The sequence below is a fragment of the Cervus elaphus genome, chromosome 20 (assembly GCF_910594005.1).
Source record: "Cervus elaphus chromosome 20, mCerEla1.1, whole genome shotgun sequence".
NCBI classification, from domain to species: Eukaryota; Metazoa; Chordata; class Mammalia; order Artiodactyla; family Cervidae; genus Cervus; species Cervus elaphus.
In genome coordinates, this window is record NC_057834.1 from 100911320 (window position 1) to 100924683 (window position 13364).

A 13364-nucleotide genomic window follows, 5' to 3' on the forward strand; every position below is an offset into this window, starting at 1 on the left:
GGTTTATTACAGGGTATTGAATATAGTTCCCTGTGGTATACAGTAGGACACTGTTGTTTATCTATTCTATATACAATAATTTGCATCTGTTAATCTCAAACTCCCAATCCATCTCTCTCTCTCCCTTGACAACCAAAAGTCTGTTCTCTCTCTGTCTGTGTTTTGTGGATAAGCCCATTTGTGTCATATTCTAGATTCCATATATAAGTGATGTGTGTGTGCATGCTAAGTTGCTTCAGTCATGTCTGACTCTTTGCGACCCTATCAACTGTAGCCCTCCAGGATCCTCTCTGTCCATGGGATTCTCCAGGCAAGAATTTTGGAGTGGGTTGCCATGCCCTCCACCAGGGGATCTTCCTGACCCAGGGACATTCTGAATCTGAGTCTCCTATGTTTCCTGCATTGGCAGGCAGGTTCTTTACTACCAGTGCCTCCTGGGAAGCCCAAATAAGTGATAGCACATGGTATTTGTCTTTCTCTTTCTGACTTACTTTATTTAGTATGATAATCTCCAATTCCATCCATGTTGCTGCAAATGGCATTATCTGACTGTTTTTTATCTGAATACTACTCCATTGTATGTATGGATATATGCACACAACACATCTTCTTCATCCATTCATCTATTGATGGACATATAGGTCATTTCCGTAAGTAAACTTTAAATGTTTTTTCTAATTCTAAAACCAGAAGTTACTCAAGCCCAAAGTGATATAGAAAAAATACTGAAATGCTCTTATTAAAGGGTCAGCTGAACTTAAGTCATTATTCTTTCTGAAACCATACCTTAGCCTGTAGCCGGCTTCCAATTGTTGACCTCAAGTGATACATGGAAACAACCACATCTCCTTGTACAGTGATGCTCAAAGGAATGAAGATTTTTCCATCTTGGACACGGTATTCCCTTTAAACAGAGACAAAAACATACTGAAAGAGAGTCTAATTTGGCACAGTAACATAGATTTACAGGTACAGTCCTCTGGGACTCTGGTCAAAGCACTTGTTTGCGCAGGCCTGAACCAAGGAACTATTTCCTAACTTAAGCAAAGTTAGGAGAACAGTCTATGCCAACTGGATGCAAATTGGTTCTGCCATGGGATGCCACTGGTCTTCTGCCAGGTCCTCTGTCTCCATCCCATCCTGATTTCTAGATCAATCAATTGCCCATTAGCAGAAATCACTCTCTTCAAATATGGGTAGTCTTAATGTATTTACCTTTCCCTAATTGTAAACTTATGGTAAGAACAGAGAGAGAGAACAAAAACTTCAATGGAGATCAATATAGAAACAGCAGTGAAATACTCTGTGAAGGTCTTGAATAGCAATCTTGAAACTCAATCTATTTCAAATTAACTTCACTTCCTGTTATCATCCAGTTCCTTTTCTCCACATCCCCTACCACCTCCCACTGGCACCTGCTCTTTATTATAGGTTCTGAAACATTTTAGTTACATCACCATCCACCTAGTTGCTCACATAGAAACCTCATTCATTTCCAATTCCTCCATTATCCTCACCAATTCTTATCAAGGTCATCTTCTTCTTCAATGTCCAGGTCTTCTGCCCACACCACTTTCTTAATCCTCATTATAACTCATGTGAGTCCCTTAGCTTGTATCGCCACTTGAAGGGGGCTAGAGCATCCCTTGATTTAACTATGCTTTTCTATGATTACCACCTATGCTGAACATTTTTTTAAATTACTGGCCATTTCACAATGATACAGTCCTCAAAGGAAGAATAGGATCCAGCTTACACAGGAATGGAGCAGTTCACAAGAAGAAATGAAGAAAAGCATCACGACTTACTTCATTCGTTCAAAATCTGCACAGGTTGTATATATTTTGGTTTCTCCAATCAGCACATCACAGTAAGGGCGACATCCATTTCTCTGTTTGTTGAAAAAAGGAACTGGACTGACAGTGATCGACTTAATCGTGAGAGGCTTGAAGTGAGGGCGGTAGGGTTTGTCTGCTAGGAGGTCACACATGTAGCCCAGGTACCTAAGACACGAGACTGACATTCTGTTGGTGCCGACAACACCAGAAGAAATAAGCAATCGATTTGCTATAAAGTTTATTAACCTACAGTAAAAATTTACTGTGTTAGTCCCTTAAGCATTAACTGGCAAAAGAGAAATGCTGACAAAAATTTAGGAAAGCTTTTATCTAATGACACTGCTGCACTTCCCTCCAAAGATCCCATAGTGGGATATTTATTAATGAAAACAGTTTATGGGAGGGAGCTTTATTTGATCTAGCAGATTAAATTTATTATCAGCTGAAGGCTGGCTTTGGGGGAAAAGTCAGAATTTATCATCAGAAGAAATTTTTTTAGTATTTTGGCCATACTGCATGACATGTGGGATCTTATTCCCCTACCAGGGATCGAACCTATGCCCCCTGCACTGGAAACAGGGAGTCTTAACCAGTGAACCACCAGGGAAGTCTCCAGAAGCAATTTTTAATCCAAAAGGAAGCAAAAAGGTACAATGTAAATAAGAGAAAGAAGACACTCTGATTAAAGAGAAGATAATATGTCAGTTATTTTAAGATCTTTTTCTTTTTTATGGACATGATACTAGTTAGACCATGCCTGTGCCAACCATGCATAGAGCTGGCTTTACCTCCTGTGGGATGGTGAAAGTCCAATTCCTGGTCGCTTTGCGTAGAGCAATCGAACGGCTGGGCCAGGAGTAGAGTAGAGATTACAGAAAATGAACATAGCACCAACCAGAATCGATGATGCTGCCCGTCCATCCTATCAAAGAAAATGTATAAACTTATCATAAACATGGGCCAGTCAGGCAACTCAGCACTGAGAGGCTGCAGCGCAATTAAAAGAGACACATTAGGGTGGGAAGTCTGGGGGTGGGGGTTGGGATGTGGAGGAGAAAAAACTTAATTGGAGGTACTCATTCATTCAAAATTTTTCACTTGAAAACCAAAATCTGTTCGAATTATTTAAATCACAAAGCAGCAGGGGAGGGCTTGTTCTTAGGATATGACTGACTCTCTGCTAACCTAAGAACCCAGCAATATAAATTTGATTTGGACTTACTTACTGAAAAATAATCTAGTCTTCAAAGTAACTTTAGACTGGAAGGATGAGAACTAACAGTTAAGGTCTCTCAGTTTAGGGTGATGGTAAAGAGTTCTCAGGTTAGGCAAATACTGCTTTTTGGACTATGCCTTGTATACATTTTATCCAAAATATATTCCCAGATTGATATAAAATAAAGAAGTTTCACCTGATTCAACCATGTTCGGTAAAGGAATGCATGCAGTAACATTCCTGACAGATGGTGAGCCAGCTTATTCTAGAATACTTTAAGTGACAGGGACCATCCTGTTTCAGGAAGAACTCGAAGTTCTTCCTTATACTGAGTATGTTGAAATTGTAATGTATTCCACTCAATGATCCTTGTTCTTCCTTCTGTCAGGACAAAGAGGAAACTTACTCCTTTCTCCTCAGGACAACCCTTCACATATTTGAAATACTCTCAAATCAACTTTTCTATTTTCCAGGTTGAAAACACACCTGATCTGTGATGGTTAATTTTATGTGTCAACTTGATTGGGCTAAGAGGTGCCCAGAGAACTGGTAAGACATTATTTCTGTGTGTGTCTGGGGGTGGGGGGTGTTTCTGCAAACGATCAGCATTTGAATCAGTAGACTGGGTAGAGGTATACCCTCACCGCAGTGGGCTGGCATCACCCAATCTACCAAGGGCCCAAACAGAACATAAAGGCAAAGGAAGGGAGAATTTTCTTTTTCGTCTTGAGCTGGGACCTCCATTTTCTGTTCTTGGACATTGGAACTCTTGGTTTTTGAGCCAACACCAGTGGCCTCCTCAGTTTTGGGGTCTTCGGACATAGACTAAATGTTATCACTGCCTTTATTAATTCACCATCTTGCAGGAGGTGGATTGTGGGATTTCTAGGCTTCCAGAATCCCTTGAGCCAATTCCTATAATAAATCTCCTCTTACATATGTATCTCTATATAATCCTGTCAGTTCTGTTTCTCTGAGAATCCTGACTACCACACTATCCCTTCAATTCTTCCTCAATTGATGTTCCATTTTAAGAGATATCATCATTTGATGGACTTTCTCTGCACAGACTCCAATTTAAAAACAACAGCCTTAAATGTGCTGCCCAGATGTGAAATGCAAGATATAAGATGCATTCTGACCAAACTAGAGAGGAAATACCATCTTCCTTTGTGTGGTAAGAACACTATGCTTTTATTAACATTCAGTTCAGTTCAGTCGCTCAGTCGTGTCCAACTCTTTGCGATCCCACGAACCGCAGCACGCCAGGCACCCCTGTCCATCACCAACTCCCGGAGTTTACTCAAACTCATGCCCATCGAGTTGGTGATGCCATCCAGCCATCTCATCCTCTGTCGTCCCCTTCTCCTCCTGCCCCCAATCCCTCCCAGCATCATGGTCTTTTCCAGTGAGTCAACTCTTTGCGTGAGGTGGCCAAAGTACTGGAGTTTCAGCTTCAGCATCAGTCCTTCCAATGAACACCCAGGACTGATCTCCTTTAGGATGGACTGGGTGGATCTCCTTGGAGTCCAAGGGACTCTCAAGAGTCTTCTCCAACACCACAGTTCAAAAGCATCAAATTTTTCGGCACTCAGCTTTCTTCACAGTCCAACTCTCACATCCACACATGACCACTGGAAAAACCATAGCCTTGACCAGACGGACCTTTGTTGGCAAAGTAATGTCTCTGCTTTTTAATGTGCTATCTAGGTTGATCATAACTTTCCTTCCAAGGAGTAAGCGTCTTAATTTCATGGCTGAATCACCATCTGCAGTGATTTTGGAGCCCAAAAAAATGAAGTCTGACACTGTTTCCACTGTCTCCCCATCTATATCCCATAGCCCCACACTAAACTGAATGCAAGCTAAATCACACCATAAGTTCTTATTGATCTTTCCATCCACTAGAACTGTGAGCCCTTTTTCAGATGATATGATAATAGATAAATACACTTAATCTTTAAGAACCAGAATTCAGGACTTTACATTTATCCTGTATTTAATTTCACATTAGTGGTTTCTATTAGCCTGCAAAAACTTCCAAGATCTAGATTCATTATGTGACCTTCTCAGCCTGAGAAAGCTGGTAAGCTTATCTCCACATTTTCAAAGTTGTTAATTAAAAGGACAACCAAATGCAACCTTTTCCTGGGAAGATACTGATCCATTAATCACCTTTCTTTGGAAGCAATATTCAGCCAATATTTGACTAAATGTATAACAATTTAGCCCAAAGGTTTCCATCTTGAATGTAAGAAATGGGAAAATATCTCTACTAATCCATTAGTCTTATTCCAAAAGTTCAGTTGGTTTGACATGTATGTTTATAATGAATCAATGTGGACTTCTTTATTCTAAGAGTTTAAAATTATCTGTGCAAAAATTGTATTAGAATTTCACCTTGAATCACCATCAGGCTCACCAGTCTATAACTTTTCAAGATCAACTCCTCCGTCTTTTGGGGAAAAAACCTCCTTTCCTTGCCTGCCTGGCACTTTTTCCTGTTTCCTAATAACATATAAGGAACCCATATTTGCTTTTCAAAGTGCTTTTAGCATTGTGTCACATAATTTAAGTCTAGAGAGAGGATTATTTTTAAGGACTGTGATGCAATTTCACTATCTCACTACCTCTCAGCTTTGTCTTATTTATCATTGTTCCTCATTTTCTAGCTTGACATCTGTTCCCCTGATGAAGAAACAGAATAAAGGATTTACAGTTTTACTGTGTGCCTCAAGCATTTGTTGTTGTCCTTACTCCAAGGACAGTTTTTTTTAAAGACATATTTCTCAATCTTAATTCTAGAATTTTGGAATTTAGCCTTCTTGACACTCTTTTAACAGGTTCATGGCTCTTAGATATGTGTTCGCTCCCTTTATCTGCTATCCAGGTCTTTTTAAAAGTTTTATTAGTTTTTTCTTTTTTAATTAAAAGACGAATATATGCTTTTAATTTTTATTTATTTATTTATTTTTGACTGTGTTGGGTCTTCGTTGCTTTGCTCAGGCTTCCTCTAGTTGTGGCAAGAGGGCTTCTCATTGCAGTGGCTTCCCTTGTGGGGCACAGGCTCTAGAGCGCAGGTTTAGTAGTTTTGGTTCACGGGCTTAGCTGAACCAACTAAGTTCTGCGGCATGCTAGATCCTCCTGGGCTGGGGCTGGAACCCATGTCCTCTGCATTGGCAGGTGGATTCTTATCCTGTGTCACCAAGGAAGTCCATGTGTTTATTTTTAATAATAATAAAAAAAAGGAGTATATAAAATAAAAATAAGTGCTCCCACCTCCAGCTTCAATTCCATTTCCAAAGACTCAGTGCAGACTCCCAACTCATGCATGTCCTTTCCAATTCATGCATGTCCAACACATGAAAGCCTAGAGAGCAGACAGGGTCCTAACTCTTTGTCTGCTTCTTTTTTTTTTCTTTTTTCTTCTTTCATTGGGTTTTTATTTGTCATGATTGTATCATTAGAACTGGGAGCCTCTGGTCTCTCTCGAGCCATCTCCCCTTACAAAGCCACCAGACCTAGGCTTGTTGAACTTTTAGAAAGTTTCTAAGTGAAGAGAAAAATCATCAAAGTGCCTAAAGGCTGCTTAGTCTCTAAAATAATCTGTCTTTTAAACAATCTGTTCTGCCTCTAAAAGGAAAACCCTTCGACCTTTCACATTAAACTGCTATGAACACCAAGTGTTTTTCCCTTATTACCAAGACTTTGGGGATGTGAAATGGAAAGAAGAAAAAATGTACTCAGCTTTCATCCCTTTTTTTGCCAACCGACTCTTAAGAAAGATGGGAAAAATCATCAACTAAGATTATAGCAAAATATATACCCTAAAGTTTATCAACATAATGAATAGTTCTAATATTTATGCTCAGATTTCATTTTTGTGCTCATTTCTTCACGTAGTCCATCACTTATTCATATCTTTTGTACCTGGGATACAAAGGTAAAAAAGGTACAGTTCTTGCCCACAAGATGCTTATAGTCTAGTGGGAAAACAGGCAGGTCACCAGGTCATGATGACGCAGTACATTAAATGCCACCAAAGATATTTAGATATATAACTGAATGCCCATATTATGAAAAAGATATTACCCAAAGTTGAGTCTAAAGCAATACGCAAAAGCCTTCCAGACGAAGGGTTGGGGAAAGGGACTCTAGGAAGTCAGTGGTCAGAAAAATCATCAGTCCCACTAGAACTGCTATAAAATATCATCAATCTATGTGACTGCATACAAGGGCATAGATGTCTTTTAATTTTGCTTTTATTCAAACATAAAGGTAAGAGAATAAAATATTCCAATATGCTTATGTCAATTCTATTCACCTAAAACTCTGGCATTTTTGCCTGGGCACCCACAGTTCTTGTTTCTACTTCTTTTATATTAGTAATAGCACATTTCAGAGGCTCTGTATTATGGGGGTTGTATACATATCTGCCTCTCCCATTGGCATTCACGCTTTAAGGCAAGAATAATGTGTTCCCCTCATTTATAACCCTTACATCACCTAATTCCTAAGGAGGTTCTTAATAAACGCTTATTCAATATAAGCATTACCTGTTCGCTAGTCTATATAAGGCCATTTGTACTTGACCAAACCAAACCAGCACAAATGACAGCCACATCAGCAACATGAAAAGCTTACTCACCAAGCAGTGGACAACACAGACGTTCTTGGGATTCTGTAGTAGCCAGTTATACATATTCCGACACACAGCAAAGAGGTTGTGCAGGCTGGGCGCCTGCCTGATGGGCCAACTGCATTCTGAGACCTAAAGGAACACAGCAGACAGGAATGAATTCCCAAGCAGCTCCCTCTCCATGAGCAGGTATCACACCAAATAACTTCTGGAAGTGATACTACATCCTCTTTCAACACAGCAGGAAGAGTTGGGAACAGGGTCCAAACACAGAAGAGTTTAATCCTGTAATTTTTTTTACTTAAAAAATTCTGTTTCAGTAAACGGAATGAAAACACAGTTTGAAATACATTTTAAATTAAACTGGATGATTTAAACTACCTATTTGTATTTTTAAAAATTCTGTGGGGTTACACTGAATTTAATCTCTATTTAGCATAAAATGTTTTGATCTGCCTACTAGATGCTTAATTATAGGGTTACATTATAAATCCTGCACTACCCTTAGTTTTATCCAAGCTGATAAAAGTGAAAACATGAAAAAGTGCTGCTGAGTAAGCCAAAGATAGGCTTTTTCAGGGGTCTTATTTCCTTCTCTTTTAATAAAGGAACCCACAACTCCATGGGGGTGATATCTGGCATTTTCATTCATTTAACACATGCAATCATTTAGCACATTATAGAACACTGACTACACTTGCAGAATTATGCTTGGCTCTAAGCTGAAAAATCATGTAAGATGGGTACTAATATGATTCCCATTTTGCAAATGAGAAGACTGACTCACGGAGGTTGTCTTATCTAAAGTCACACCACTGGTTAGCACCAGGATTGCAACCAAGGTCTTCTGAATGTAAGTCACATTGCGGCAACAGTATACTGGCTGAGATTGTTATTTGTCTCAAAATTCTAGGCATGAGTCTCAGCAGGGAAAAGCTTAGATTTAGGCAAACTCATGAAAACAGAGAAGCCTGGTGGGCTTCAGTTCATGGGGTGGCAAAGAGCCGGACATGACTGAGCTACTTTCACTTTCACTTTTCTTCTCAATGACCCCTCTGGGCTTTCCTGGTGGCTCAGATGGTAAAGGATCTGCCTGCAATGCAGGAGACCTGGATTCGATCCCTGGGTCAGGAAGATCCCCTGGAGGAGGGCATGGCAACCCACTACAGTATTCTTGCCTATGGAAAACTCCATGGACAGAAGAGAGTTGGACATGACTCAATGACGAACACCTTCACTTTTCTTTAATGACGTCTCTAAGCCTTTCTCCATAAAATACTGTGAATGATAATCACCTACCTACCTCATAGGATTGTGGCTACCACATGAGAATGTATTTCAAGGGTTTAGCTCAGTATTTGACACACACAAAATGATCAACAAATACTGGCTATCACTATTATTATTTTATCAGGTAACTGTAGTACAAAGCCTTAAGGTCAGACAGAGCCAACTATGTTTGAAAAAAAATGCATAAAATCCTTTTTGGCAAAAGTTTAGACTAAAGGGTCAGATCATACAAGGCCTTGTTAAGAACTGAGAGAAATATTTAAGGAGAGTAACTTATTAGATTTCAGTATGAAGAAAGGATATAGATGAAAAAAGACAGAGAGAACAGTCAGATGACTGTAAGTGGAATCTAAGTAAGAAGGATGGCGGCTTAGGCTAGATGAGTGGTAGTGGAACACACAAAGACTTGAGGAATTCAAAAAATAGGAAGTGGAATGCCTGTATACGAGACTCAGTGATTGATCACAGGGCGGCAGTGCGTGAGTGTAGATGGGGATGTGCAGGGGGAGGAGACAAAAATGACTGCCAGATTTCCGGCCTGAATGGCTGGATAAAAGGATGGCAAGTGCCATCATTGGACCAGGGAATTCTGGTCAAAGGAACAGACTTTTACAGACGGTGTCATCAAAAAGTGCTCTGCAATATTAACAACACTCATCTGAGAAAACCCAAACGTCCCAAATTCTTTACATTTAACAGTGGGGAAAGAGAGGCAGGCATAATCTGTTTGGTTCACACTTTTCTAGCAACCTTATAGTAACTAGTCAAAATATAGGTGGGAAATTATCTGTGCTGTCTAGAGTTCACACCAGAAAGCAAACACAGAGTTTCTCTCTCTGTGGATGCCAAAACCCCATTCTTTTTGGTTAGTTTGTAACTTTTTTACTGTAAAACGATTGTAGGTGGCATCAGGGGACCTTCCAGGTTGTTAATTATCATAGACCTTTAAGAATGACAGGTGCAATTTATTAAACAAAATAGATGAAATACCTAACAAAGCTACCAAACAAGCCAGGGTAGCCAGTGTTGAGCCTCTGTATCCATAAAAGCTTGCCCCTTTCACCTAATATGATTTGGGGCTGTTTCTGGCCCATTCTTTATCCTCAGATAGATTCCCCAATGATTTTTCCATCTTGGACATGGTATTCCCTTTAAACAGAGACAAAAACATTCTGGAAGAGAGTCTGATTTGGCACAGTAACATAGATTTACAGGTACAGTCCTCTGGGACTCTGGTCAAAGCACCTGTTTGTGGAGGCCTGAACCAAGGGACTATTTCCTAACTTAAGCAAAGTTAGGAGAACAGTCTATGCCAACTGGATGCAAATTGGTTTTGCCATGGGATGCCACTGGTCTTCTGCCAGGTCCTCTCTCTCCATCCCATCCTGATTTCTAGATCAATCAATTACCCATTAGCAGAAATCACTCTCTTCAAATATGGGTAGTCTTAATGTATTTACCTTTCCCTAATTGTAAATTTATGGTAAGAACAGGGATTCCCCAATGATGTGTTCTCAAGGTACGGAAATAATGATTAAAAATAGAATAACTGGGAAGAAAAGATTTGCCGTCAGAGGAACTGCAAAATGTACATTTACACAAGCTGCTTCCTGTCTGCGATGTGTTTCCTCCCCTTGGTAAATTCCAACTCACACCACAAGGCCCAAGTTAAGTGTTCTCCCATCTCTGACAGTTTCTCTCAACACTCACAGGCAGAAACACTTTGTCATCCTGATCAGCAGAGCAACAAGGTGAAGCCCACAGGTTGGGCTTTCACCTTAGCTTTACCACTTACTACCTAACTAACCTTTGGCAAGTTGCTAACCTCTCCAAGACTCAATTCTCTTGTGTGTGAAGTAAAAATGGGCATTACAAGGCAGCTGGGAATTAAGAAGCATGACAAACACAGTAAGTGTCAGCTAACTGACAATCCGTATTCAGATTAACTGTTTACATCTATCTCCCTGTCTAGACGCTAAGCCCCAGGAGAAGAGAGACCAGCTTTTGTTTCTGTAACCCAAGTCCAGAGTCCACGTGTGAGTCCAATGGCAGGCACTCAGGAGGTATTTGCTGAGTGAACGAACAAGTGAGAGAACCAAGGAAGGAACCCTATGTGGTAATCTCTTCTTATAATATGATTTATCTTTGTCTATGTGTAAAAGATCTTGAAGAAGGAATGGTGAATCAATTTTGTTGTATTTTTAGATTGTGACTGTGTAAAAGTGTAGAAAATTTCTTTTCTCAAGCAGTATTCAGGCAGCATTTTTAAACCTTTTAGAAATTATATATCACCCCTATAAATACTAAATGTCAATATCTATAATGAGTCTCAGCTAAAAGCTGGCTAAACTGTTCTTAGCACAATACACCAATTGTTCAGAATCATTAAAGTAATCAAGTAAATAATATTAATTTAAAGTACGCCATAATTACATATTTACTTGATATAAAATTATACACCATTAGACAAACATACAATTAAAATTTTTTAAAAGCATGTGCTCTAAAAGGGAAAAACATTAAGGTGTAAAAAAAAAAAAAACAAAAAAAGTTTTAAACAAAATCAATCTCTGCAAGAGGTTTCTGTAGCTCTGTGAGGTTCACAGCTTTGTGCGGTGGGCACAGTCCTTGGGCAGGTGACACTTCATCACGCTGCCTCCAGTCTCTCTGAACCCCTCCTGGAGGAGCAGACAGCAGAAAACGCCATATGGATTACAGGAGGCTGAAACATCACAGGGCTGAATGCCATTTGGTTTTCATCTTTCTGTCTCCCTGGGCAAGAGAGGAGATGACAGAAGCATCCCATTTGCTGAGCATAAGAGCAAAAGATGCTATAGAGAATCAAACTGAAGAGTCAGATCCAATGTTTTAAGAATCTGATTCCATTTTTGGAGGACAGAGATACTTCAGGCAATTGCTTATTTGGCATCTTATTATTAGTAATGGTGATTATAGCTTCCCCTTACTGAAGGCTTACTCTAAGCCAGACACTGCTATCAAATGCATTCCTTATCGCACACCTACAGAAAAATATTCTAAGTATTTGTGAGATGGAAATCCTTACTGTCATCTCTACTTACTATAGGAGAATGAGTTTTAGATGAGATGAAGTGACTTACCCAAAATAGGAACAGTTGAGATGTGAATCTAGGATTATTTTTGTGCACATCATATGAATTTCACCTCAGTAAAAAATAATAAAAATTTGTACATTGATGATTATTAACTACAAGTCCATACATTTCTGAGGTAGTTAGGAAGTGGGGGCTATTTTTTTTTTCCAAGGTTAATAAGACAGTCAAGTCACTGAAGGCTGCAGAACTAGAATGTGGGACTTTGCAGGTTCTCTGACTCCCAGGCCAGGGGTATTTTTCTGCCCCATTATTTCCTGCCCTTACATTGATGCACAGTGACAGAGGAGAGATGAATATAATCTATAAAGTCATTCCTCTATGGCCAACACTCCTCACCATCCAGAAAACCAGAAGAGAAACAACTAGGAGATACGGTGACCTCTTTAGTGAGTTCTGGAAGGAAAAAGGAAAAAAAGGTGACCTTCAAAAAAATCACAAACCCTTTAAGAAACCCAACTTGATCCTGTATTTTCCTAAAATTAAATTATTTGCAAAGAGGAAGAAATTCTACAAGATTAGGCAGTTTAGAAATAGTGGCAATAAAATAAGATTCTAAAAGAATTAGCTGGGTTTATCTTTTCTATTTTACTAACTGGGCTCCTTCAACTTGCTCCTTCCTGGTTGCACAGAGGGAGAAGGAGGCTCAAAGTGGCACTTACATTCACATTATCAGGATGTAAGAACTTCAGGGCAGCTTAGATTTGCTGGCCTTTCATCCACTTTTCCATTTATTGCCAACAATAACACCAAGAAATATATAAAGCAGTGGTTCCTGAAACTCTAGGACATAGCTACAAAACTTCTGTGCAGAAATGGAACCAGTGCGCACACACATACATTCACTCAGAGTGAATGAGTACAGTGTATATTTGGGGGATGATGAAAAAGCTTTGGGTATAGATACTGGTGATGATTATACACTATTATGAGTGTATTTAATGCTGCTGAATTGTACACTTAAAAATGTCTAAAATGGTATGTTTATGTTATATGTCTTCTATCATAATAAAAAAATAGGAGTGAAAATACATGGTTAAACTCTGAAGTCCATGCATGAATCAAAATATACAATGGATTCATGTTTGTTTAACTTAGATTCAGAACATCTGGTTTAGATGATGCATCTCACTGGTCTCCAGGACTTCACTGTCAACAGCATGACTTTATTTCCTCAAGGTGGATACCAGCTAAGAAGAGGCAAAAAATTGACACTGAACACCTCCTCTGTAGTCCTGAATAGGAATTCT

At 39.4% G+C, this 13364-nt stretch overlaps 1 protein-coding gene across 4 annotated transcripts in view; it reads right to left on the bottom strand.

Moving 5' to 3' along the window:
- DNAJC6 (DnaJ heat shock protein family (Hsp40) member C6) overlaps positions 1–13364 on the bottom strand; it is a 170598-nt gene that overhangs the window by 38834 nt on the left and 118400 nt on the right. For all 4 annotated transcript variants that reach the window (XM_043877820.1, XM_043877821.1, XM_043877822.1 and 1 more), the window contains 4 exons: positions 7703–7825; positions 2627–2760; positions 1809–2003; positions 787–904 (listed from right to left, as the gene is read on the bottom strand). In XM_043877820.1, the coding sequence (XP_043733755.1) occupies positions 787–904; positions 1809–2003; positions 2627–2760; positions 7703–7825 (570 nt within the window). The remainder of the gene's footprint in view (positions 1–786; positions 905–1808; positions 2004–2626; positions 2761–7702; positions 7826–13364) is intronic.